This window comes from Manis javanica, chromosome X, assembly GCF_040802235.1.
Source record: "Manis javanica isolate MJ-LG chromosome X, MJ_LKY, whole genome shotgun sequence".
NCBI classification, from domain to species: Eukaryota; Metazoa; Chordata; class Mammalia; order Pholidota; family Manidae; genus Manis; species Manis javanica.
This window is the reverse complement of record NC_133174.1, coordinates 139,168,962-139,196,596: the sequence shown is the minus strand read 5'-3', so window position 1 is coordinate 139,196,596 and position 27,635 is coordinate 139,168,962. Positions and strand designations below refer to the sequence as shown.

Genomic DNA, 27,635 nt, shown 5'->3' with positions numbered 1-27,635 from the left:
CTGTTCTAGAAGGCATGAAGTTTTATCTCATTGTGGTTTTGACATACATGTCTCTAATGACTAATAATATTCAGCATCCTTTCATGGGCCTGTTGGCCATTTGGATATCATCTTTGGAGAAATATCTATTCAAGTCCTCTGCCCAATTTGAAACTGGGTCGTTTGTTCTTGATATATAAGTATACGTTATATATTTGGATAATAGACTCTTGCAAACATTTTCTCCCATTTTTGGGGGTTGTCTTTTCACTTTCTTGATGGTGTTCTTTGAAGCACAAGTTTTTAATTTTGATGAAGTCCAATTTACCTATTTTATTTTTCTTTTGTTGTTCATGCTTTTGGTGTCATGTCTCAGAATCCATTGCCAAAGTCGTTGTCGTGAAGATTTACCCCTATGTTTTCTTCCAGGAGTTTTATGGTTTTTGCTCTTATATTTAGATCACTGATCCATTTTGAATTGTTTTTATGGTGGGAAGGGTTTCAACTTCATTCTTTTGCAGCTGGATATCCAATTGTCTCAGTACCATTTGCTGTAGGGACTATTCTATTACATGATCTTGATTTGACACTCTTGTTGAAAATCAATTGGCCATAGATATACAAGATTATTTCTGGACCTTCAGTTCAATTCTAGTGATCTTTATGTCTGTCCTTATGCCAGTATACTACACTGTTTTGATTACTGTAGCCCTGTAGTAAGTTTTGAAATAAACAAGTCCTCAAAATTTGTTATTCTTTTAAAATATTTTTCTGGTCCTTCAGGGTCCCATGCAATTCCATGTGAACTTTAGGATCACCTTTTCCGTATCTGCAAAAAAAGTCCATTGGGATTTTGATAGGGATTAAACTGAATCCTTAGATTGCCTTGGATAGTATTGCTATGTCAACAATATTAAATCTTCCAGTCCACAAACATGGCATGTCTTTTCATTTACTTTGATCTTCTTTAATTTATTTCAGCAATGCTTTGTGGTTTTCAGTGTAAGATTTTTATACCTCCTTGGTTAAATAATTAAAGAATTTTAATAAATTCTTTTTCTTAAAATTCTTTTTGATGCTCTTGTAAATGGAACTGCTCTCCTAAAATCCTTTTTGTATTATTGCTAGTGTATAAAAATGCAATGGGTTGATCTTGTATTCTCCAACTTTGTTGAATTGGATTCTTTGAGATTTTCTATATATAGAAGTTTTCTCTTCATTTCCAGTTTGGATGCCTTTTATTGACTAATTACCCTGGCTAGACCTTCCAAATGTTAAACCATAGGTTGAAAGAAGGCATCATTGTCTTGTTTCTTATCTTAGAGGAAAGTTTTCAGTCTTTCACCATTGAGTATGACATTAGCTGTGGACTTTTCAGAAATGCCCTTTGAGGCATTTCTTTACTATTCCTAGTTTGTTGAATATTTTTTCAAGGAAGCTGTTGGATTTTGTCAAGTCCTTTTTTCTGCACCAATTGAGATGATCAAAAGTTTTTGTCCTTTATAATACATGATGTAGTACATTGATTGGTTCCATTTGTTGAACCACCCTTATACTGCTGGGTTATATCCTACTTGGTAATGATGTATAATCCTTTTAATATTCAGCTGGATTTGATTTTCTAATATTTTGTTGAAGGTTTTTGTATTTATATTCACAAGCAATGCTAGCCTATACTTTTCTTGTGATGTCTTTATATGGCTTTGGTATCAGGGTAGTGCGGGCTTTATAGAATGAGTTAGGAAATGTTACCACCTCTTCTATTTTTTTGGAAGAGTTTGAAAAAGACATTAATTATTCTTTTAACTATTTGGTACAATACACTAGTAAAGCCCTCTGGTCCTGGGTTTTTCTTTTGGAGATGTTTTTCATTACTGGTTAATCTCTACACTTGATATAGGTCTGTGCAAATTTTCTATTTCATCTTGAGTCAGTTTTGGTTCTTTGTGTTTTTCTTGGAATTTGCCTATTTCATCTAGATTATTTAACTTGTTGGCATACAATTATTCAAAGTATTCTCTTACAATCCTTTTTATTTCTGAAGGATCTTTAGTAACATCCCCACACTTATTTCCGAATTTAGCAATTTGAATCTTCCCTTTTTTTTCTTAATCAACCTAGTTAAGTGTCAATTTTGTCTTTTGGCTTCACTATTTCCTTTTTTCCCTATTTTCTATTTAGCTTATCTACACTATAATGTTTATTATTTCCTTCTTTCTGCTACCTTTGTATTTAGCTTTCTCTTCTTTTACTAATTCCTTAAGATATAAAGTTTGGTTATTGACTTAGATTCTCTCTTCTTTTTTAATGTAGGCATTTACAACCATAAATTTTCCTCTGGTCACTGCTTTCACACGTCCCATAAGTTTTGCTGTGTTGCACTTTCATTTTACTTTGTCTCAAAGTATGTTCTGATTTCTCTTGTGATTTCTTCTCTTAGCTGTTGATTCTTTGTGTGATCATTTCCACATATTTGTAAATTTCCCTGTTTTCCTCCTGTTATTGATTTCTCTTTTCATTCCATTGTCATCAGAGACGATACTTTGTATGATTCCAATTTTTTAAAAATGTATTGAGACTTCTTTGGTGGCCTAACATATTGTCTATCCTGGGAGTGTTCCATGTGCCCTTGAGGAAAATGTGTACGCTGCTGTTTCTGGCTGCAGTTCTGTTGCATGTTAGTAGTTTAGTAGTATTGGGTTTGGATTTATGAGTTTAGAGTTTTTATCAAATTTGTAAATTTTGGCCATTATTTCTTCAAATAACCCAGTCACTTCACAGTCTCCAGTTACACATATGTGAAGACCCTTGATGCTGTCCAATGGCTCACTGATACTCTATTCATTTTAAAGTATTCTTTCTGTGTTTACTTTTGTATCGTTTTGGCAGTTTTTTCTGCAATATCTAATCCGTTGTTAATTCAATCCAGGGATTTTTCACCTCAGGACATTTTTCTCTAGAAGTTCTATTTGGGTCTTTTTTCTATCTCCAATTCTTTCCTCATCATGTTCCTGTTTTCCTCTACCTTCTTGTATGTATGACATGTATTTATAGCTGCTGTTTTATCCTCTCTGTCTACTAATTCTATCTGTTATTAATGGTTCTTTTTCTGTGGATTGATTTTTTTCCCCCTCATTATGGACCATATTTTCCTATTTCTTTGCATGCCTGGTAATTTTTCGTTGGATGCCAAACACTGTGTTGTAAATTGCTGTGCGTTGCATTGTTTCTGCGTTCCTGTAAATGTGTTTGTACTTTACTCTGGGACAAAGTTAAGTTACGTAGACAATGTTTTACCTGCTCAAGCCTTACTTTTCAGTTCGTTGGGCAAGGCCAGTACAGCTTTCGTTCCAGAGCTCAGTGAGGACAACTATTGGTAGGTTGATTACAATCTACTATTGTTTTTATTCCATTGTAAATAGTATTTAAAAATTTTATTTTCCAATTGTTCATGGCTGATATATAGAAAAACAGAAATCATGCTAAATTTATTAATTCTAATAAGTTATAGATCATTTTGGATTTTCTATATACACACACTGTTTGAAAATGATTATTTTATTTCTTTTCCAATTATACTCCTTTTTTCCTTCTTTTTATTGGCTAGGAACTCTAGCACAATGTGACTAATAGTTGAGATAGTTGTCTGAACTATGCTGTCACTAGCTTTTTATTAAAAAGTTATCTTTTTTTAGATAACTGGCTCAGTCCTGGTCTTAGAGGAAAAAGTAGTAAGATTATATTAAGTATGATATTTACTGTAGATATGTTTCTAGCTATTCTTCAGATTAAGAAGGTTCCATTCCTGGTTTTTAAGGTTTCATTTTATTAATGGGACACTTTTTCCCATTGTGTGTTGTGTGATTTTTCCTCCTTTATTTTGCTAATGTGATGAATTACATTAATTTTAAAAACTTCAAGCACCCTGGCATTTCTGAAATAGACCCAACTTTATCATGATCTTTTAAAAAATGTATTTCTTTATTCAGTTTGCTAATCTTTTACTTAGGATTTTTACATCACATTTATGAGTAAAAATCATCTGTAATTCTTTTTCTTCTTATTTTTATCAGGTTTTGATGTGGAGATTATGTTGGCCTAATCACATGGGTTGATGCATTCTTTCTTTGCAGGAAGAGGTTGTGTAGTACTTCCTCTTTAAATATTTGATGACTTCACCAAAAACATCTTGACCTGAAGCTTTATCATAGGATTTCTGGGAGAGTATCGTGGCTACGTCTTCCAAATCACTAATTTAATCTTTAGCAATCCTTTTTTCCCCTCAATTTTCTTTTATTTTGAGTTTTAAGTTTTAACAACAAAGATCAGATTGATACATTTTAACAGCAGAGAGTTCTTCTTTAATTGTTTTAATGTCCTGTTGACTTTCTCTGAACTTATTAAAGGAATCCGTTTTAAATCTTTTTAAAAAAATTCTTTCTCTTGGGAGGAAGTTGTTCAATTTGCGCATCTTGCGTCTTTCTTTCATTACCATGGTTTTCTTCAACTGTCTGGTGATTCCTGGTTGCCTGTTCATATTCACCAAAGAGGGTCTTGGTTCACCATTAGATGATACGGGTTTCTTTAGCAGTCACGGATGGACAGTACATCATCTCAATAAATTTCTTCACTGAATGGAGGGTTGAGTAATGTTCCCTAAGTATAAGTGGGTGCATGTGGTGCAAGTCTTCCCTCCAGACTGCAGCCCCGGGCGTGCGGGAACCAGTGGGCCCTGTGTTCCGTGCCCTCATGGCCCGAGAATTAATGCATGGCCCGTGGGGTGCTTCTTGTAGTAAGGGCTGTGACAACGCTTCTGCTCAAACTGGAGAGGCCAGGAGTTGTCACCTGGCCCTTTCTAAGTACGAGCGGACTGCCAGTGCACTGTCCCTGTGAGGCCAGGGGAGAGTCCAGATGGATGTGCACAAGCACGTGACGTCCATGCTATTCACCACTGCACAGTAGACGCCCCGCACACGCAGCAGTGCCCGTTTGTTAGGACACACCCACCCACCTTCTGTGGCAGGTCCTTCAAGTCCAGGCTCACAGCTAAGATTCAAATCATTGTCTTCTTCTCAGCAGGGGGGACACCCACTTCCCTCCAGGGCCCCTATTGCACTTCCCAGGGCAATAACCTCCAATAGCTCAGCAGGCCCTGCTTTCCACGCAAGGTCACACTCTTAACCTGACAGTCACTGCTGTGGGCCCACACACTTGTGCCCCAGCTGAACACACGGTCCCTGGCACAGATGGGCTCTTTACCGAGGGGTGGTGCTTTCTTGTCTTCTTGGGACCCCAGCCTCTAACACCTGCTCCTCGGGAAAGGATTTCTTCCCATGACACCTTGGGGAAGCTGCAGCTCAACTGGCCACTGAACATGCACTCACCCCAAATTGCAGCTCTGCCCACCTTCCTCCCAGAAGATATTTCACTCACTTTGCGGGGCCGGGTCGCTTCCCCAGCTGGAGCAACAACCTGCAGGCTCCTAGAAAGGAAGTCCGACTCCCACATCTTCCCTCTTGGGCAGCTTCTCTTCCTTCAAATCACCGAATTTGATTCATTTCGTCCCCATGGACCTCTACCCTTGCTTACGATGAGTTAAAGGGAACACAGCGCCACCGATAACAGTGTCGTTTCCAGGGACTCAGTACTCGCCCTCCCAGGCCAGGGAGAAGACGGCCCACCAGTGACTTCTGGGCATCACTTCAAGGGGCGGGACCCTTATGCCTCTGCAAATGCTTGCAGATGATGGCTATGCCACACCTAGGGTGGTGGGCACTGCCTTCAATGTCACCGGGGCGAGAGCCCAGGGCACCACCTTGCCATCCCCAAGGAGACCTCACCAGGTTTGCCCAAGACCCGAAAGGGACTAATCAGAGCAACGTTGCATTTTAGCCTTGCCTCTCACCCCTAAGCCCGCCATCCGCCATGCTGGCTCTGCCCCCACCCAGCCTCACTGCACTGGATCCCGCAGGAGGAATGGTAGCGCCTGAAGCTGCAGACGGCCCAGCTCGGAGCATGGGGACTGCACGCCCTCCCCTGCAGCCACGCCTGCTCATCCCTTCCTTTACTAAAGGTTCTGTGGTCCTGGGGCACACCTCCCACCTTCCTTATAGGGCAGCAGCTCCTAGACTATGGCTCTTAGGTGGGTGCGTGGAGTGGGGGTGTCCTGCTTACCCAGTGGCCCACCGCTAACACAGGGCCTTCCAGTGAGCAGAGGCTAGGGGAGTTTGGGAGAGGAAATGAGCCAGGGAGCACGAATATCATATATTACTATTTAATTTCTTCTACATCCTTGAAGAAGCTAAGAAAATCTAGATACATATCTTTTTTCGTACAACTATAGACTAAAAATTATAAGAGAATACAAAAATCAACCATTTAAGTTATTTTCCGTATTTCACTGCTAAATTTGTTCCCATTTCCTAGGACATTTTTATTCTAATGTCACAGGAATTTACAAGCTACACAGAATATATTAGGTTTTCCATCTTGTTTTACAAAATAGCAAAACTATTTCCAATCAACCAGATAAAGAGCAGTAAATGTGAGCGCAATGTCAATCTACAATTCGATTCTGATAAGAAACTTTCTAAAATAAGTAAAATCTGAAAATAGAAAAAATAAAAGAAGATAAATTGCCCCAGCCTTGTCATCCACTGCTTCGTTCACTGACTGGCCTTTGACAACCCAGACGGGACAGGGTGCATAGATGTCACTCAGGGCAGAAGCCAGGGCACATTCCACTAGAACTTGCACGGGCCATGGCAGTAGCATCATCTGCGGCAGCAATGCTAGCCTGGCCTGGCCCTTCCTGATCTCACAAAGCCTAATCATAGCAGGTCAGAGAGGCAATAGCGGTGCAATCTTTGACCTTGGCCATAAACTCCAGGACTTTCACCCTGTGGATCTCCATGTGCGCCCTGCGGCCCCAGAGCAGGTGGAAGCGAGCGGGATCCCTGTCGGGCACCTGCAGGTACTCCAGGTACTGCTCCCGCACCCAGACCTGGGCAATGAGCTTACTGGGGTCCCCGAAGATGACGTGCAGCCTCCCGGGAAATATCCCCATGACACCCAGCATTTCCCACACCTTTGCCTCAGGGACTGAGCCACCCTCCAGGAAGATTATGGTCAGGAGAAACAGCAGGAGGCCGCTTTTGGGCAGGCTCTCCTCATGGCTCAGCTGCCCGCTGTAGGTGAGGCCCGGGGCTGTGACCAGCATGTAGGAGTGGTCGCTGGGATCCACATCCTCCACGTCGATGCCAAAGGCCAGCTGCAAGCACTCGGAGACACGGCTGAAGATCACGGGGAACTGGTCCTGGTGATCTAGGCCCAGCACCTCCAGCATCTCCGCCTTCGTGGTTGACTCCATGGCAACATACTTGAGGAGCAGGAAGGCCACCAGCTGAGCTGCCTTGTCGTGAATCACGATACTGGGAAAGGAACTAAGGACCTGTGAAGTGCCCAGACCCACCTCCACTGGGCTGCCGGAGCCACCATCGGATTGTGTGGGTGGCACGGAGGCAGAGGCAGTGGGGGAGGGGCAGGCTCCCTCAGGGCCCTGAACGGGACTCGGGGTTGGTGAGACCATAGAAACCTCTTCCTCGCCGCCTGAGATATGAGCAAAGCAAGAGGAAGAGGAGAGGAAGGAGGAGGACGCGGTGGAGGCGGAGGACCTGGAGGAGGAGGAGGAAGCAACCTCCTCTGTCGCCCCAGGGTCCTGTGCACCCACGAGGCCCTGGGTCTCCGTGAGGGTCGGAAGGCCTTCCTCGGGCAGGTAGCGCCGTCGCTTCGGGGGAGGACCAGCCATGACTTGTTGAGCAGCTGGAGGGAAGGAGAAACAGCAGGAGGTGGGCGCCCGGGGGGACAGGGGGCGTCGGAGGCCTGGGCGACGGGGACCCGCTGTGTGGGGTAGGAGAGCCCTGGGAACACGGTGAGGTCGGGAGCCCCACCTTGACTCCTGGCTTGGCCTGGGCCTCTGCGGGTCTGCGACCTCAGGACACGTGCCTCACACCGAGGCCTTCCTCACCGGCCGCTTCCTGGATTCCCTGAAAGAGGTCGTGAGGGGGCACCTCGGTGCCAGGACTGCCATCCCAGCTTGGGGCTCACAGTGCCGACAGGAGGGGAGGTCCTGTCTCTGCGTGGTCCTGGCCTGACCCCCCAGGATGGACCTCAGGGGGAAATAAGCTTCGGGTCCCCCGTTTCCTGGACAGGGTCCGTTCAGTCCTCACCCACGTTCCTGGGCACCCCTCTGTCCACCTGAAGCCACACTCCTCACACCACGGCCCTCACCTCTGGAAGAGTCCCCGCGGCAGGGGACAGGGATCAACTCTTCTGCTTATCCTGCTCTGGGGCCTCCCAGCACCGAGCCCAGGGGCCCAGGTTCCCTGCTCTTTGGGCTCTGAAGTCCTTAGGCGTCCCTCAGGGTCCTCACTCTGCCTCCCATTAGGACCCGGGTCCTCAAGCCGGTCCCAGTCCCTCTGAGGCGTGGAGGAGGAAGTCAGGGCACACCGCGTGTCATCACTCCGCCCTGGGGCCTCCCATGGCTGACAGGCAGGGGCGGCTCGTCTGGGGCCCCTTCCCCTCCTCCCTCAGGGTCCTCACCCCCAACGCGGGCAGGGCCTGGGATCCTATGATTGTTGACCGGGGCCGTCCCCTCAGACCAGGGCCCTCCCTGCCCTGAGACACTCCTGGGTGACATCTGCGGCCGTCTCAACAGGTCAGCAAACCGGGGGTGCCCTGGGCAGACGACTGCGCCTGAGGTGGGTCTCAGGGGTGCCGTCGGCCCTCCCTCCTGGCCTCCCGTTGACTCCTGGTATGTCTGGCCCCCGCCCCAGCCCACCTGGGTTCCCTCCTCAGACCAAAGCCTTCACGCTCACAATTCAAAATGGTGGGCGGGGGCATGGGTATGGCATGTGGGAGGCGGTGCCCAGCCTGAGGACCCTCCCAGGGCCTCTTTGAGCAATGGCATGGCCCCCCTGGATTCTTGGGCGGGGGCCCTCAGCCTCCCCCGGGTTCTACCTGGGGCCCTTGCGGGTGACCTGAATCCGGCGTCTGACACCGAGGCCGTCCCGTCCCTCAGGCCTCCCGGGCAGAAGACTAATGACGTCACATCCGGTTGCGGGGTCGGAGCGTCCCCTGGAGGCTGCCAGGAGGAGCGCACAAGGATTCCGGGCGTTCCTCGCTCCGCCCCCTGGGCCTCCCTTAAACCCCGCCTTCTCCCACCTGCCGCGGCTCACGAGGCCCAGGGCCCTGCCTCCCCAGGTCCTTAGTGGATGTGGTCTGGTGGTGGGATGGCAGAAGGTGGGACAGTGGGGGGAAGAAGGGGGGATGTGGGGGATCGGATGTTGGGTGCATGGGGGGATGTGTGGCGGTGGGTGTCGGAAGTTGGTGGGGCGGAAGTGTGGGATGTGGATCTGGGGATGCTGGGGAGCTGTGAGTCGAGGTGAGGAGTGGGGGTATCTGGGGATCGGAAGTCAGTGTTTCAGGGAATTGGGTGCCAGTGTGGGGGCTGAGTGGTGGGAGGGGGGTGGAACTGGTGGTGCAGAGGTGTGGTAATGAGGTGGGGTGGGGGTGGTGTGGTGATAGGTGGGGGCGTGGGAGAGGGGTGCGGGAAAGTGAGGGGTGGGATGTTGGGGGCGGGATGTCGGGTGGTGGGAAGCGGCGGTGGATTCTGGTGAATGGGGATTTCCGTGGGTGGGGGAGGCGGGTTGGGTGGTGGTGGGCAGGGGGCAGTGGAGACGGCTAGTAGTGAAGTGGGCTGGGTTGGTTGGGTGCCCAGCCAAAAGCCTCTGTAGCCAGAGGACCATCCCGGAGCCTTAGGGCTGCCTGCACGGCGGAGCCGGCTTCCGTGACCACCGGCGTCCTGGTGTGTGTTCCCCCCTCCTCCAATGCACACCGAGGGGGGTCCTCCTCAGCCCTGGCAGAGCAGCCCTGCAGCCCCAGGACAGAGGCGAGCTGGAAAGCTGCAGGGCCCCTGGCCATGGGGAGGGCCCGGGAGGAAGCACCCCTTCCCTTGGGGTGGGTGTCTTCACAGCCAGCCAGACTTGAGGCACTCTGTGTGTGAAGGACTTCATGTTTTCTGAAGAGGCTGAGCGGGTGCAGGGCATTTGCGCAGGTCCTCGGGTCTCAGGCTCACCGCACATCATGGCCCTGTGGAGTGCCGCGATTTTCCCTCAGTCACCCTCCATCGCTGCAAGAAACACATTTCCGTTCTCTACCCAGTATGTGTGTCCACGTACACATATAAACAACATACATGTAGATAATATATGCACGTGTGTTTGTGGTTCAGACGATGTTGTGCATATTGCCCGGTTTTTGTAAAGATGAACGTTTTAGAGCACTGTTAGGTGTGCTCATACATAAAGAGGGAGTTACTGAGGTTTCCCGTTTATCCCTGTCCCCACCCACTGCGACCCTCCAAAATTATCGACACAGCTACAGAGGGGCGCATTTATTATCACCCATGAACTTACACTGACCGTCATGATCACCCAAAGGGCTCCCGCCTGGCCTTGTCTATTGCATGGCTTTGGACCAATGGATACGGATGCCTTCCATCATGACCGTATCACAGTGAGGACTGTCACTGCCTGAAAATTCCCCTGTGCTCTGCCTGTTCCCTCTCCCCCCATGGTCCCGGGCAACCACATGGGTCCTCTTCCCGTCTCCGAACTCTCGCCTCTACAGACTGTCACACGGTTGGGATCACGCAGTATGGAGCCTTCTCAGGTGGGCTCTTTCGCTTAGGCGCACGCATTCAAGGTTCCTCCATGCCTCTTCCTGGCTTGGTGGCTCATTCCCGTAGGGCGATGAACCATTTCCCACGGTCTGCACGCCCCACAGTTCATGCATTCACCTGCTGCAGGACATCTTACTTGCATCTACGTTTTGGCAGCTGTGAGTCAAGCTGCTCTCAACATCCATGTAGGATTTTGTGTGAATGTAGGTTTTCACCTCCTTTGGGTAAATACACATAAGGGGGCTCCAGCGGATGGTAAGAGTGTGCCTACTTTGGGCAAATCCGTCTTCCCAGTGGCTCAACCATTGTGCCTTCCCACCAGCAATGAAGCCACCTCCTGCTGCACACCAGCATTTGGTGTTGTCTCTCTACCATATTTTGGCCATTCCCATATGGGTGCAGTTATTGTGTGCACATGTGCTTGTGTGTGTACGTGTGTGCCCACGTGTGTGTGTGTGTGTGTGTGTGTGTGTGTGAGTGAGTGAGACATCACAACCCGACATGTCAGGCGTGCGCATGACTAGGAGTCAAGCTGGGGGACGGCCGAGCCAGCCCGGGCACTTTGTAGAGCCTTCCCCGAGCACTGGGAGGCAGCTTCCAGCACATGACACGTGCACAGTCATGTCGCCAGGGGCACAAGTCTTCCCCGGGCTGCTTTCTGGGAGGAAACGCAGAAACGGAATTACAAATCTTACAGGTACAAAGAAGGTTAGGACTGGAAGGAGTAAGTCAAGGTGTTTTTCACCTAGAAAGAGGTGGTGTGACCGCAGACCCGCCGAGGCCAAGCTGTGCCGGGGAGAACTTGGACTGTGGCTCCAGGGCTCCTAGAAACATGCACCTGGAAGCCCGGGGGCAGGGGCGGTGCAGGAGGTTTCCCTTGGCATTCACTGGGTCCAGGTCCCCTGGGAAGAACCTGCCTCAGGGAGCTTTGGGGCATGGCTTTTGGAGAAAGACCAGGGAGGGAGGGGGGCTAGGGCGGTCTTGAGGCCTCCCTATGGGTCAGCTGCCACACCCAGTATATTCTCTGTGTCCAGGTCCCTGACCCAGACTGTCACCCAGGTCGGCTCTAGAACAACGTGCACCAGGTTTGCACACCTCTGACCCATGAGAGGAGCTGGTCTGGGCAAGGCATCATCAGCGTGAAAGACCCTGCCTCAGCCAGACACGGGGGACCAGAAGACACACACTGCTGCAGAGTCCTCACCATACCCAGGAAAGTGAGCCTGAGGCACAGAGGACTGGTAGCTGTGCCTACAGACCAGTGGGCATGGGCCAGGCGTTAGGCATGGGGCACACCCCGTGTAACATCACACCAGCACTACAACCTGTCCCTGTGCCCAATTGACAGGTCAGCAAAGGGAGTCAGAGAGAGTTCACGGGAAGCCTGGGCTGCAGAGCAGCAGGACTCTGATTCCAGCCAGCTGCCTCCCGGTAACTCGGGAGCCAAAGGGAGCAGGCCCCTGAAGGAGTCCTTGCAGCCAGCTTCCTGTGTGGGGGCTCCTGTGTTGAAGGCGTCCACCCCTGCCTGAGCATTTCTCGTCTAAGGGTCCAATGGCCATGACTGAAGACCCGAGTGTGGGGGGACCAGGGGTGCCTGTGTTCCGTGGCCCGAGAATTATTGCACGGCCCGTGGGGTGCTTCTTGTAGTAAGGACTGTGACAATGCTTCTGCTCAAACTGGAGAGGCAAGGAGTCATCACCTGGCCCTTCCAAAGTACGAGCGTACCGCCAGTGCAGTGTCCTTGCGAGGCCAGGCGAGTGTCCAGACAGATGTGCACGAGCACGTGACGTCCATGCTATTCAACATTGCACAGTAGATGCCCTGCACATGCAGCTGTGCCCATTTGTTAGGACACACCCACCCACCTTCTGTGGCAGTCCTTGAAGTCCAGGCTCACAACTAAGATTCAAATCATTGTCTTCTTCTCAGCAGGGGGGACACCCCGTTCCCTCCAGGGCCCCTATTGCACTTCCCAGGGCAATAACCTCCAATAGCTCAGCAGGCCCTGCTTTCCACGCAAGGTCACACTCTTAACCTGACAGTCACTGCTGTGGGCCCACACACTTGTGCCCCAGCTGAACACACGGTCCCCGGCACAGATGGGCTCTTTACCGAGGGGTGGTGCTTTCTTGTCTTCTTGGGACCCCAGCCTCTAACACCTGCTCCTCGGGAAAGGATTTCTTCCCATGACACCTTGGGGAAGCTGCAGCTCAACTGGCCACTGAACATGCACTCACCCCAAATTGCAGCTCTGCCCACCTTCCTCCCAGAGGATATATCACTCACTGTGTGGAGCCAGGTTGCTTCCCCAGCTGGAGCAACAACCTGCAGGCTCCTAGAAAGGAAGTCTGACTCCCATGTCTTCCCTCTTGGGCAGCTTCTCTTCCTTCAAATCACCGATTTTGATTCATTTCGTCCCCATGGACCTCTACCCTTGCTTACCATGGGTTAAAGGGAACATAGTGCCACCGATAACAGTGCCGTTTCCAGGGACTCAGTACTCGCCCTCCCAGGCCAGGGAGAAGACAGCCCACCACTGACTTCTGGGCATCACTTCAAGGGGCGGGACCCTTATGCCTCTGCAAATGCTTGCAGATGATGGCTATGCAGACACCTAGGGTGGCGGGCGCTTTTTTCAATGGCACTGGGGGACGCGCCCAGGGCACCCCCCTTGCCGCCCCCGAGGAGACCTCACCGGGTTTGCCCGAGCCCCGAAAGGGACTAATTAGAGCAACGTCGCATTTCAGCGTTGCCTCTCACCCCTACGCTCGCCATCGGCCAGGCTGGCTCTGCTCCCACCCAGCATCACTGCACTGGATCCCACAGGAGGAACGGCAGCGCCCGATGCCACAGAAGGCCCAGGTTGGGGCATGGGGACTGCACGCCCTCCCCTGCAGCCGCGCCTGCTCACCCCTTCCTTTACTAAAGGTTCTGTGGTCCTGGGGCACACGTCCCACCTTCCTTATAGGGCAGCAGCTCCTAGACTATCGCTGTTAGGTGGGTGTGTGGAGGGGGGGTGTCCTGCTTACCCAGTGGCCCACCGCTAACACAGGGCCTTCCAGTGAGCAGAGGCTCGGGGAGTTTGGGAGAGTAAATGAGCCAGGGAGCAGGAATATCATATATTACTATTTAATTTCTTTTACATCCTTGAAGAAGCTAAGAAAATCTAGATATATATCTTTTTTTCATACATCTATAGACTAAAAATTATAAGAGAATACAAAAATTAACCATTTAAATAATTTTCCGTATTTCAGTGCTAAATTTGTTCCCATTTCCAAGGAAATTTTTATTCTAATGTCATGGGAAGTTTCAAGCTACAAAGAATATGTTAGATTTTCCATCTTGTTTTACAAAATAGCAAAACTATTTCTAATCAACCTGATCAACAGCAGTAAATGTGTGAGCAATGTCAATCTACAATTCAATTCTGATAAGAAACTTTCTAAAACAAGTAAAATCTGAAAATACAAAAAGAACAAAAGAAAAATTGCCCCAGCCTGGCCCTACACCGCTTCGTTCACTGACTGGCCTTTGACAACACAGAGGGAACAGGCTGCATAGACGTCACTCAGGGCAGAAGACAGAGGACGTTACACTAGAACTTGCTCTGGCCACGGTGGGAGCATCGTCTGCGGCAGCAATGCTAGCCTGGCCTGGCCCTTCCTGATCTCACAAAGCCTCCTCATAGCAGGTCAGAGAGGCATTAGGGGTGCTAACTTTGATGTTGGCCATACCCTCCAGGACTTTCACCATGTGGTTCTCCATGCCCTGTGGCCCCAGAGCAGATGGAAGAGAGTGGGATCCCTGTCCGGCACCTGCTGGTAGTCCAGGTACTGCTCCTTCACCCAGACCTGGGCGATGAGCTCCCTGGGGTCCCCGAAGTTGACGTGCTCCCTCCCGGGAAATATCCCTATGATACCCAGCATTTCCCACACCTTTTCCTCAGGGGCCATGCCACCCCCAATTAAGATTATGCTGAGGAGAAACAGCAGGAGGCTGCTCATGGGCAGGCTCTGCTCATCAGTCAGCTGCCCGCTGTAGGTGAGGCCCTGGGCTGTGACCAGGATGTAGGAGTGGTCGCTGGGATCCCCTTCCTCCACGTCGATGCCAAAGGCCAGCTGCAAGCACTCGGAGACGCAGCTGAAGATCACAGGGAACTGGTCCTGGTGATCCTGGCCCAGCACCTCCAGCAGCTCCGCCTTCGTGGTCGACTCCATGGCAACATACTTGAGGAGCAGGAAGGCCACCAGCTGAGCTGCCCTGTCGTGAATCACGATACTGGGAAAGGAGCTGCCTTCTGGAGGGACCTGTGAAGTGCCCAGACCCTCCTCCATTGCGCTGCCGGAGCCACCATTAGATTGTGTGGATGGCACAGAGACAGAGGCAGCGGGGGAGGGGCAGGCACGCTCAGGGCCCTGGAGCGGACCCGGGGTTGGTGAGACCATAGAAACCTCTTCCTCACGGCTTGAGATAACAAGACAGCAAGAGGGGGAGTAGGGGGAGGAGGCGGAGCACATGGAGGAGGAGGAGGAAGCAACCTCCTCTGTCGCCCCAGGGTCCTGTGCACCCACGAGGCCCTGGGTCTCCGTGAGGGTCGGAAGGCCTTCCTCGGGCAGGTAGCGCCGTCGCTTCGGGGGAGGACCAGCCATGACTTGTTGAGCAGCTGGAGGGAAGGAGAAACAGCAGGAGGTGGGTGCCCGGGGGGACAGGGGGCGTCGGAGGCCTGGGCGACGGGGACCCGCTGTGTGGGGTAGGAGAGCCCTGGGAACACGGCGAGGTCGGGAGCCCCACCTTGACTCCTGGCTTGGCCTGGGCCTCTGCGGGTCTGCGACCTCAGGACACGTGCCTCACACCGACGCCTTCCTCACCGGCCGCTTCCTGGATTCCCTGAAAGAGGGCCTGAGGGGCACCTCGCTGCCAGGACTGCCATCCCAGCTCGGGGCTCCCAGTGCCGACGGGAGGGGCGGTCCCTTGCCCAAGGGCGGCCCTGCTCCTTAAGCCGGTCCCAGTCCCCAGTCCCTCTGAGGCCCGGAGGAGGAAGTCAGGGCTGACAGGCAGGGGCGGCTCGTCTGGGGCCCCTTCCCCTCCTCCCTCAGGGTCCTCACCCCCAACGCGGGCAGGGCCTGGGATCCTCTGAATGTTGACCGGGGCCCTCCCTGCCCTGACACACCCCCGGGGGTCGTCTGCGGCCGTCTCAACAGGTCACTAGGCCCAGGAGTACCCAGGGCGGTGGAAAGCAGGGCCTGAGGTGGGCTCCGGGGATGCCCTTGGCCCTCCCTCCTGGCCTCCCATTGACCCCTGGCGGGTCTGTGCCCCCGCCCTCTGCCCACCTGGGTTCCCTCCTCAGACCAAGGACCCCCTGTCCAGACACACCCCTGTGTGACATCTGCGGCGGTCTCAACAGGCACCAAACCGGAGGTGCCCAGAGCAGAGGGCTGCACCTGTGGTGGGTTCCAGGACACCCTCAGCCCTCCCTCCTGACCTCCCATTCACCCCTGGTGGGTCTGCGCCCCCGCCCTCGGCCCACCTGGGTTCCCTCCTCAGACCAAGTCCTTCTCTATCACGATTCAAAATGGTGGGCGGGGACATGGGTGTGGCACGCGCGTCATGGTGCCCAGCCTGAGGACCCTCCCAGGGCTTCTTTGAGCGAAGGCATGGCAACCCAGGATTCTTGGGCGGGGGCCCTCAGGCCTCCATCGGGTTCTACCTGGAGTCCTTGCGGGTGACGTGAATCCGTAGTCCAAAACCGAGGCCATCCCGTCCCTCAGGCCTCCCGGGCAGAAGGCTAATGACGTCACATCCGGATGCGGGGTCGGAGCGTCCCCTGGAGGCTGCCAGGAGGAGCGCACAAGGATTCCGGGCGTTCCTCGCTCCTCCCCCTGGGCCTCCCTTAAACCCCACCATCTTCCACCTGCCTCGGCTCACGAGGCCCAGGCCTCTGGCTCCCCAGGTCCCTAGTGGACGTGGTGCGGTGCTGGGGTGTGGAGAGGTGGGGCAGTGGGGGGAAGAAAGGGAGATGTGGAGGATTGAATGTTGGGTGCATGGCAGGAGGTGGCACGGGGTCCAGAACATACACACTGGTGCTGAGTCCTCACCATACCCAGGAAGGTGCGCCTGAGGCACACAGGATCGGTAGCTGTGCCTACAGACCAGTGGGCCTGGGCCAGGCATTAGGCATGGGGCACATGCTGTGTAACATCACATGAGCACCTCAACCTGTCCCTGGGGCCAGTTGACAGATCAGCAAAGGGGGTCATAGAGAGTTCATGGGAAGGCTGGGCTGCAGAGCAGCAGGACTCTGATTCCAGCCACATGCCTCCCGGTAACTCAGGAGCCGAAGGGGGCAGGACACTGAAGGAGTCCTTGCAGCCAGCTTCCTGTGCGGGGGCTCCTGTGTTGAAGGCGTCCGCCCCTGCCCGAGCATGTCTCGTCTAAGGGTCCAATGGCCATGACTGCAGCCCCGGGCATGCGGGAACCAGTGGGCCCTGTGTTCCATGGCCTCATGGCCCCAGAAGTAATGCACGGCCCCTGGGGTGCTTCTTGTAGTAAGGGCTGTAACAACACTTCTGCTCAAACTGGAGAGGCAAGGAGTCATCACCTGGCCACCCCCCCAAGTACGAGCGAACTGCCAGTGCAGTGTCCCTGCGAGGCCAGGCGAGAGTCCAGACGGACGTGCACGAGCACATGACGTCCATGCTATTCACCATTGCACAGTAGACGCCCCGCACACGCAGCTGTGCCCGTTTGTTAGGACACACCCACCCACCTTCTGTGGCAGTCCTTGAAGTCCAGGCTCACAACTAAGATTCAAATCATTGTCTGCATCTCAGCAGGGGGGACACCCCCTTCCCTCCAGGGCCCCTATTGCATTTCCCAGGGCAATAACCTCCAATAGCTCAGCAGGCCCTGCTTTCCATGCAAGGTCACACTCTTAACCTGACAGTCACTGCTGTGGGCCCACACACTTGTGCCCCAGCTGAGCACACGGACCCCAGCACAGATGGGCTCTTTACCGAGGGGTGGTGCTTTCTCGTCTTCTTGGGACCCCAGCCTCTAACACCTGCTCCTCGGGAAAGGATTTCTTCCCATGACATCTTGGGGAAGCTGCAGCTCAACTGGCCACTGAACATGCACTCACCCCAAATTGCAGCTCTGCCCACCTTCCTCCCGGAAGATATTTTACTCACTTTGCGGGGCTGGGTCGCTTCCCCAGCTGGAGCAACGTCCTACAGGCTCCCAGAACGGGAGTCAGAGTCCCACTTCTTCCCTCTTGGGCAGCTTTTCTTCCTTCAAATCACCGATTTTGATTCATTTCGTCCCCATGGACCTCTACCCTTGTTTACCATGGGTTAAGGGGAATTCAGGGCCACCGATAACAGTGTCATTTCCAGGGACTCAGTACTCGCCCTCCCAGGCCAGGGAGAAGACGGCCCACCAGTGATTTCTGGACATCACTTCAAAGGGCGGGACACTTATGCCTCTGCAAATGCTTGCAGATGGCTATGCCACACCTAGGGTGGTGGGCACTGGCTTCAATGTCACCAGGGCGAGAGCCCAGGGCACCACTTTGCCATCCCCAAGGAGACCTCACCAGGTTTGCCCAAGACCTGAAAGGGACTAATCAGATCAACGTTGCATTTTAGCCTTGCCTCTCACCCCTAAGCTCGCCATCCACCATGCTGGCTCTGCCCCCACCCAGCCTCACTGCACTGGATCCCGCAGGAGGAATGGTAGCGCCTGAAGCTGCTGACGGCCCAGCTCGGAGCATGGGGACTGCACGCCCTCCCCTGCAGCCACGCCTGCTCACCCCTTCCTTTGCTAAAGGTTCTGTGGTCCTGGGGCACACCTCCCACCTTCCTTATAGGGCAGCAGCTCCTAGACTATGGCTCTTAGGTGGGTGCGTGGAGTGGGGGTGTCCTGCTTACCCAGTGGCCCACCGCTAACACAGGGCCTTCCAGTGAGCAGAGGCTCGGGTACTTTGGGAGAGTAAATGAGCCAGGGAGCACGAATATCATATATTACTATTTAATTTCTTCTACATCCTTGAAGAAGCTAAGAAAATCTAGATATGTATCTTTTTTCATACAACTATAGACTAAAAATTATAAGAGAATACAAAAATCAACCATTTAAATTATTTTCCGTATTTCACTGCTAAATTTGTTCCCATTTCCAATGACATTTTTATTCTAATGTCACAGGAATTTACAAGCTACACAGAATATATTAGGTTTTCCATCTTGTTTTACAAAATAGCAAAACTATTCCCAATCAACCAGATAAACAGCAGTAAATGTGTGAGCAATGTCAATCTACAATTCGATTCTGATGATAAGAAACTTTCTAAAATAAGTAAAATCTGAAAATACAAAAAATAAAGGAAGATAAATTGCCCCAGCCTTGCCCTCCACCGCTTCGTTCACTGACTGGCGTTTGACAACCCAGATGGGACAGGGTGCATAGACGTCACTCAGGGCAGAAGCCAAGGGACGTTCCACTAGAACTTGCACGGGCCACGGTGGCAGCATCGTCTGCGGCAGCAATGCTAGCCTGGCCTGGCCCTTCCTGATCTCACAAAGCCTAATCATAGCAGGTCAGAGAGGCAATAGCGGTGCAATCTTTGACCTTGGCCATAAACTCCAGGACTTTCACCCTGTGGGTCTCCATGTGCGCCCTGTGGCCCCAGAGCAGGTGGAAGCGAGCGGGATTGCTGTTGGGCACCTGCTGGTACTCCAGGTACTGCTCCTGCACCCAGACCCCGATGATGAGCTCTATGGGGTCCCCGAAGATGACATGCTCCCTCCCGGGAAATATCCCCATGACACCCAGCATTTCCCACATATTTCCCTCAAGGACTGAGCCACCCTCCATGAAGATTATGGTCAGGAGAAACAGCAGGAGGCTGCTCATGGGCAGGCTCTGCTCATAGCTCAGCTGCCCGCTGTAGGTGAGGCCCGGGGCTGTGACCAGGATGTAGGAGTGGTCGCTGGGATCCCCTTCCTCCACGTCGATGCCAAAGGCCAGCTGCAAGCACTCGGAGACACAGCTGAAGATCACAGGGAACTGGTCCTGGTGATCCAGGCCCAGCACCTCCAGCATCTGTGAATTCGTGGTCGACTCCATGGCAACATACTTGAGGAGCAGGAAGGCCACCAGCTGAGTCGTCTTGTCGTGAATCATGATACTGGGAAAGGATTTGGCTTCTGGAGGGACCTGTGAAGTGCCCAGACCCTCCTCCATTGGGCTGCCGGAGCCACCATCAGATTGTGTGGATGGCACGGAGGCAGAGGCAGTGGGGGAGGGGCAGGCACGCTCAGGGCCCTGGAGCGGACTCGGTGTTGGTGAAACCATAGAAACATCTTCCTCACGGCTTGAGATATGAGCAAAGCAAGAGGCAGAGGAGAGGAAGGAGGAGGACGTGGCGGAGGCGGAGGACCTGGAGGAGGAGGAGGAAGCAACCTCCTCTGTCGCCCCAGGGTCCTGTGCACCCACGAGGCCCTGGGTCTCTGTGAGGGTCGGAAGGCCTTCCTCGGGCAGGTAGCGCCGTCGCTTCGGGGGAGGACCAGCCATGACTTGTTGAGGAAGTCAGGAGTCACCACCAAGGGTCCACCTGCACTCTGGCTTCTCAGGACTGAGAGGACCAGTAGCTATCTGTGGGGTGTCCTCTATTCTGGGCAGGGGTCCTTCAGTCCACCCTGCACAGTGACATTGGACTCCCTTAGTACTGGGCCCCTCCCCTTGCCCAAGGGTGGTCCTGCTCCTTAATCCGGGCCCAGTCCCCAGTCCCTCTGAGGCCCAGAGGAGGAAGTCAGGGTTGACAGGCAGGGGCGGCTCGTCTGGGGCCCCTTCCCCTCCTCCCTCAGGGGTCCTCACCCCCAACGCGGGCAGGGCCTGGGATCCTCTGAATGTTGACCGGGGCCGTCCCCTCAGACCAGGGCCCTCCCTGCCCTGACACACCCCCGGGGGTCGTCTGCGGCCGTCTCAACGGGTCACCAACCCGGGGGTTCCCTGGGCAGATGACTGCACCTGAGGTGGGTTCTGGGGGCGCCCTCGGCCCTCCCTCCTGGCCTCCTGTTGACTCCTGGTGTGTCTGGCCCCAGCCCCAGCCCACCTGGGTTCCCTCCTCAGACCAAGGCCTTCACGCTCATGATTCAAAATGGTGGGCGGGGGCATGGGTGTGGCATGTGGGAGGCGGTGCCCAGCCTGAGGACCCTCCCAGGGCCTCTTTGAGCAATGGCATGGCCCCCCTGGATTCTTGGGCGGGGGCCCTCAGGCCTCCCCCGGGTTCTACCTGGGGCCCTTGCGGGTGACCTGAATCCGGCGTCTGACACCGAGGCCGTCCCGTCCCTCAGGCCTCCCGGGCAGAAGACTAATGACGTCACATCCGGATGTGGGGTCGGAGCGTCCCCTGGAGGCTGCCAGGAGGAGCGCACAAGGATTCCGGGCGTTCCTCGCTCCGCCCCCTGGGACTCCCTTAAGCCCCGCCTTCTCCCACCTGCCGCGGCTCACGAGGCCCAGGGCCCTGCCTCCCCAGTTCCTTAGTGGATGTGGTCTGGTGGTGGGATGGCAGAAGGTGGGACAGTGGGGGGAAGAAGGGGGAATGTGGGGGGTCAGATGTTGGGTGCATGGGGGGATGTGTGGCGGTGGGTGTCGGAAGTTGGGGGGGCGGAGGTGTGGGATGTGGATCTGGGGATGCTGGGGAGCTGTGAGTCGGGGTGAGGAGTGGGGGTATTTGGGGGTCGGAAGTCGGTGGTTTGGGGAGTTCGAGGCCAGTGTGGGGGTGCGGTGGTGGGAGGGGGGTGGAAATGGTGGTGAAGAGGTGTGGTAGTGAGGTGGGGTGGGGGTGGGGTGGTGATAGGTGGGGGAGTCAGGGAGGGGTGAGGGAAGGTGAGGGGTGGGAAGTTGGGGGGTGGGAGGTCGGGTGGTGGGAAGCGGGGGCCGGTTCTGGGGAATGGGGATTTCCGTGGGTGGGGGAGGTGGGTTGGGAGGTGGGGGGAGGCGGGTTGGAAGGTGGGGGTCAGGGGCAGTGGAGAGGGCTAGCAGGGAGGTGGGCTGGGTTGGTTGGGTGCCCAGCCTGACGACTCTGTAGCCGGAGGACCATCCCAGAGCCTCAGGGCTGCTGGCACCGCGGAGCCGGCTTCCGTTACCACCGGCGTCCTGGTGCGCGTTCCCCACCCCCTGCCACTCCTCACCGAGGGGGGTCCTCCTCAGCCCTGGCAGAGCAGCCCTGCAGCCCCAGGACAGAGGCGAGCTGGGAAACTGCAGGGCCCCTGGCCATGGGGAGGGTCCGGGAGGAAGCACCCCTTCCCTTGGGGTGGGTGTCTTCACAGCCAGCCAGACTTGAGGCACTCTGTGTGTGGACTTCATGTTTCCTGAAGAGGCTGAGCGGGTGCAGGGCATTTGCGCAGGTCCTCGGGTCTCAGGCTCACCGCACATCATGGCCCTGTGGAGTGCCGCGATTTTCCCTCAGTCACCCTCCACCGCTGCAAGAAAGACATTTCCGTTCTCTACTTAGTATGTGTGTCCACATATGCATATAAACAACATACATGTAGATAATGTATGCACGTGTGTTTGTGGTTCAGATGATGTTGTGCATACTGCCCGGTTTTTGTAAAGATGAACGTTTTAGAGCACTGTTAGGGGTACTGATACATAAAGAGGGAGTTACAGACGTTTCCCATTTATCCCTGTCCCCACCCACTGCTACCCTCCGGAATTATCGACACAGTCACAGAGGGGCGCATTTGTTATCACCCATGAACTTACACTGACCGTCATGATCACCCAAAGGGCTCCCGCGTGGCCTTGTCGATTGCATGGCTTTGGACCAATGGATACGGACGCCTTCCATCATGACCGTATCACAGTGAGGACTGTCACTGCCTGAAAATTCCCCTGTGCTCTGCCTGTTCCCTCTCCCCCCATGATCCCGGGCAACCACATGGGTCCTCTTCCCGTCTCCGTACTCTCGCCTCTACAGACTGTCACACGGTTGGGATCACGCAGTATGGAGCCTTCCCAGGTGGGCTCTTTCCCTTAGGCGCACGCATTCAAGGTTCCTCCATGCCTCTTCCTGGCTTGGTGGCTCATTCCCGTAGGGCGATGAACCGTTTCCCACGGTCTGCTCGCCCCACAGTTCATGCATTCACCTACTGCAGGACATCTTACTTGCATCTACGTTTTGGCAGCTGTGAGTCAAGCTGCTCTCAACATCCATGTAGGATTTTGTGTGAATGTAGGTTTTCAGCTCCTTTGGGTAAATACACATAAGAGGGCTCCAGCGGATGGTAAGAGTGTGCCTACTTTGGGCAAATCCGTCTTCCCAGTGGCTTAACCATTGTGCCTTCCCACCAGCAATGAAGCCACCTCCTGCTGCACACCAGCATTTGGTGTTGTCTCTCTACCATATTTTGGCCATTCCCATATGGGTGCAGTTATTGTGTGCACATGTGCTTGTGTGTGTACGTGTGTGCCCACGTGTGTGTGTGTGTGTGAGTGAGTGAGACATCACAACCCGACATGTCAGGCGTGCGCATGACTAGGAGTCAAGCTGGGGGACGGCCGAGCCAGCCCGGGCACTTTGTAGAGCCTTCCCCGAGCACTGGGAGGCAGCTTCCAGCACATGACACGTGCACAGTCATGTCGCCAGGGGCACAAGTCCTCCCCTGGCTGCTTTCTGGGAGGAAACGCAGAAACGGAATTACAAATCTTACAGGTACAAAGAAGGTTAGGACTGGAAGGAGTAAGTCAAGTTGTTTTTCGCCTAGAAAGAGGTGGGGTGACCGCAGACCCGCCGAGGCCAAGCTGTGCCGGGGAGAACTTGGACTGTGGCTCCAGGGCTCCCAGAACCATGCACCTGGAAGCCCGGGGGCAGGGGCGGTGCAGGAGGTTTCCCTTGGCATTCACTGGGTCCAGGTTCCCTGGGAAGAACCTGCCTCAGGGAGCTTTGGGGCATGGCTTTTGGAGAAAGACCAGGGAGGAGGGGGGCTAGGGAGGTATTGATGCCTCCCTATGGGTCAGCTGCCACACCCAGTATATTCTCTGTGTCCAGGTCCCTGACCCAGACTGTCACCTAGGTCGGCTCTAGAACAACGTGCACTAGGTTTGCACAGCTCTGACCCATGAGAGGAGCTGGTCTGGGCAAGGCATCATCAGCATGAAAGACCCTGCCTCAGCCAGACACGGGGGACCAGAAGACACACACTGGTGCAGAGTCCTCACCATTCCCAGGAAAGTGCGCCTGAGACCCATGGGAACGGTAGCTATGCCTACAGACCAGTGGGCATGGGCCAGGCGTTAGGCATGGGGTGCACGCCGTGTAACATCACACCAGCACTACAACCTGTCCCTGTGCCCAGTTGACAGGTCAGCAAAGGGAGTCATAGAGAGTTCACGGGAAGGCTGGGCTGCAGAGCAGCAGGACTCTGATTCCAGCCAGCTGCCTCCCAGTAACTCAGGAGCCGAAGGGGGCAGGACACCTCCTGTGCCAGCCTCCTGTGCGGGGGCTCCTGTGTTGAAGGCGTCCACCCCTGCCTGAGCATTTCTCGTCTAAGGGTCCAATGGCCATGACTGCAGCCCCGGGCGTGTGGGAACCAGTGGGCCCTGCGTTCCATGGCCTCATGGCACGAGAAGTAATGCACGGCCCCTGGGGTGCTTCTTGTAGTAAGTGCTGTGACTAACAACACTTCTGCTCAAACTGGAGAGGCAAGGAGTCATCACCTTGCCCCCCCGCCCCAAGTACGAGCGTACTGCCAGTGCAGTGTCCCCACGAGGCCGGGCGACAGTCCAGACGGATGTGCACGTGCACATAACGTCCATGTTATTCACCATTGCACAGTAGACACCCCGCACACGCAGCTGTGCCCATTTGTTAGGACACACCCACCCGTCCTTGAAGTCCAGGCTCACAACTAAGATTCAAATCATTGTCTGCATCTCAGCAGGAGGGACACCCCCTTCCCTCCAGGGCCGCTATTGCACTTCCCAGGGCAATAACCTCCAATAGCTCAGCAGGCCCTGCTTTCTACTCAAGGTCACACTCTTAACCTGACAGTCACTGCTGTGGGCCCACACTCTTGTGCCCCAGTTGAACACATGGACCCCGGCACAGATGGGCTCTTTACCAAGGGGTGGTTCTTTCTCGTCTTCTTGGGACCCCAGCCTCTAACACCTGCTCCTCAGGAAAGGATTTCTTCCTATGACACCTTGGGGAAGCTGCAGCTCAACTGGCCACTGAACATGCACTCACCCCAAATTGCAGCTCTGCCCACCTTCCTCCCGGAAGATATTTCACTCACTTTGTGGGGGGGTGGTTGGGGTGGGTCGCTTCCCCAGCTGGAGCAACAACCTGCAGGCTACTAGAAAGGAAGTCCAACTCCCATGTCTTCCCTCTTGGGCAGCTTCTCTTCCTTCAAATCACCGATTTTGATTCATTTCGTCCCCATGGACCTCTACCCTTGCTTACCATGGGTTAAAGGGAACACAGCACCACCGATAACAGTGTCGTTTCCATGAACTCAGTACTCGCCCTCCCAGGCCAGGGAGAAGATGGCCTACCACTGACTTCTGGGCATCACTTCAAGGGGCGGGACCCTTATGTCTCTGCAAATGCTTGCAGATGATGGCTATGCGATACCTAGGGTTGTGGGCACTGCCTTCAATGGGACTGAGGTGAGAGCCCAGGGCACCCCCTTTGTCGCCCCCGAGGAGACCTTACCGGGTTTGCCCGAGCCCCGAAAGGGACTAATTAGAGCAACGTTGCATTTTAGCCTTGCCTCTCACCCCTAAGCTTGCCATCCGCCATGCTGGCTCTGCCCCCACCCAGCCTCACTGCACTGGATCCCACAGCAGGAACGGCAGCGCCCGAGGCCCCAGATGGCCCAGCTTGGGGCATGGGGACTACATGCCCTCCCCTGTAGCCGCGCCTGCTCACCCCTTCCTTTACTAAAGGTTCTGTAGGTCGTGGGCACACCTCCCACCTTCCTAACAGGACACCAACTCCTAGACTATTACTCTTAGGTGGGTGCGTAGACGGGGGTTGTCCTGCTTACCCAGTGGCCCACCGCTAACACATGGCCTTTCAGTGAGCAGAGGCTTGGGGAATTTGGGAGAGGAAATGAGCCAGGTAGCAGGAATATCAGTTATTACTATTTAATTTCTTCTACCCATTTGAACAAGCTAAGAAAATCTAGATACATATCTTTTTTCATACAACTATAGACTAATCATTATGAGAGAATACAAAATTAAACATTTAAATTAATTTCTCTATTTCATTGCTAAATTTGTTCCCATTCCCATTGAAATTCTTATTCTAATGTCATGGGAAGTTACAAGCTACAAAGAATATGATAGGTTTTCCATCTTGTTTTACAAAATCGCAAAGCTATTTCTAATCAACCAGATAAACAGCAGTAAATGTGTGAGCAATGTCAATCTACAATTCGATTCTGATAAGAAACTTTCTAAAACAAGTAACATCTGAAAATGCCAAAAATAAAAGAAGATAAATTGCCCTGGCCTGGCCCTCCACTGCTTCGTTCACTGACTGGCCTTTGATAACACAGAGGGGACAAGGTGCATTGATGTCACTCAGGGTAGAAGCTAGGGGATGTTACACTAGAACTTGCACCTGCCATGGTGGCAGCATCGTCTGCAGTGTCAATGCTAGTCTGGCCTGGCCCTTCCTGATCTCTCACATCCTCCTCATACCAGGTGAGACAAGCATTAGCAGTCCTATCTTTGACCTTGGCCAAAAACTCCAGGACTTCTACCACATCGGTCTCCACGTGTGCCCTGGGGCCCCAGAGCAGGTGGAAGCGAGCGGGATCGCTGTCAGGCACCTGCCGGTACTCCAGGTACTGCTCCTGCACCCACACCCCGGTGATGAGCTCTATGGGGTCACCGAAGATGACGTGCTCCCTCCCGGGACACATCCCCATGACACCCAGAATTTCCCACACCTTTTCTTCAGGGACTGAGCCACCCTCCAGGAAGATAATGCTCAGGAGCAACAGCAGGAGGCTGCTCATAGGCAGGGTCTCGTCATTGTGCAGCTGCCCACTGTAGGTAATGTCCAGGGCTATGACCAGGATGTAGGAGTGGTCGCTGGGATCCACTTCCTCCAAGTCGATGCCAAAGGCCAGCTGCAAGCACTCGGAGACGCAGCTGAAGAACAGAGAGAAGTAGTCCTCGTGATCCTGGCCCAGCACCTCCAGCATCTCCGCCTTCGTGGTCGACTCCACGGCAAGGTACTTGAGGAGCAGGAAGGCCACCAGGTGAGCTGTCTTGTCATGAATCACGATACTGGGAAAGGATCTGCCTTCTGGAGGCACCTGTGAAGTGCCCAGACCTGCCTCCACTGGGCTGCCGGAGCCACCATCGGATTGTGTGGATGGCACGGAGACAGAGGCAGTGGGGGAGGGGCAGGCACGCTCAGGGCCCTGGAGCGGACTCGGGGTTGGTGAGACCATAGAAACCTCTTCCTCACCGCTTGAGATAACAAGACAGCAAGAGGGGGAGTAGGGGGAGGAGGCGGAGCACGTGGAGGAGGAGGAGGAAGAGGAAACAACCTCCTCTGTCGCCCCAGGGTCCTGTGCACCCACAAGGCCCTGGGTCTCCGTGAGGGTCGGAAGGCCTTCCTCGGGCATGTAGCGCCGTCGCTTCGGGGGAGGACCAGCCATGACTTGTTGAGCAGCTGGAGGGAAGGAGAAACAGCAGGAGGTGGGTGCTGCGGGCCCTGGCGCCCGGGGGGACAGGGGGCGTCAGAGGCCTGGGCGACGGGGACCCGCTGTGTGGGGTAGGAGAGCCCTGGGAACACGGTGAGGTCGGGAGCCCCACCTTGACTCCTGGCTTGGCCTGGGCCTCTGCGGGTCTGCGACCTCAGGACACGTGCCTCACCCCGAGGCCT

General features: G+C 53.8%; 4 protein-coding genes across 4 annotated transcripts; all 4 read right to left on the bottom strand.

Annotated features, from left to right (window-relative positions):
* Positions 1–6,257: 6,257 nt before the first annotated feature.
* LOC118973664 (melanoma-associated antigen 10-like) lies at positions 6,258–8,014 on the bottom strand. Its single transcript, XM_037025081.2, has 2 exons — positions 7,929–8,014; positions 6,258–7,800 (listed from the first exon to the last, which is right to left on the bottom strand). The coding sequence occupies exon 2, from the start codon at positions 7,784–7,786 to the stop codon at positions 6,806–6,808; it is 981 nt and encodes a 326-aa protein (XP_036880976.1). The 5' UTR covers positions 7,787–7,800; positions 7,929–8,014; the 3' UTR covers positions 6,258–6,805.
* A 6,206-nt stretch (positions 8,015–14,220) lies between these two features.
* On the bottom strand, positions 14,221–15,820 carry LOC140847525 (melanoma-associated antigen 10-like). Its single transcript, XM_073228079.1, has 2 exons — positions 15,515–15,820; positions 14,221–15,386 (listed from the first exon to the last, which is right to left on the bottom strand). Exon 2 carries the CDS (start codon positions 15,370–15,372, stop codon positions 14,470–14,472), a length of 903 nt encoding a protein of 300 aa, XP_073084180.1. The 5' UTR covers positions 15,373–15,386; positions 15,515–15,820; the 3' UTR covers positions 14,221–14,469.
* Positions 15,821–18,869: 3,049 nt separating this feature from the next.
* Positions 18,870–20,344, bottom strand: LOC140847378 (melanoma-associated antigen 10-like). The gene has a single exon (XM_073227556.1). It carries the CDS (start codon positions 20,291–20,293, stop codon positions 19,304–19,306), a length of 990 nt encoding a protein of 329 aa, XP_073083657.1. The 5' UTR covers positions 20,294–20,344; the 3' UTR covers positions 18,870–19,303.
* A 5,551-nt stretch (positions 20,345–25,895) lies between these two features.
* Positions 25,896–27,383, bottom strand: LOC118973663 (melanoma-associated antigen 10-like). The gene has a single exon (XM_037025080.2). It carries the CDS (start codon positions 27,373–27,375, stop codon positions 26,314–26,316), a length of 1,062 nt encoding a protein of 353 aa, XP_036880975.2. The 5' UTR covers positions 27,376–27,383; the 3' UTR covers positions 25,896–26,313.
* Between the last annotated feature and the right edge of the window lie 252 nt (positions 27,384–27,635).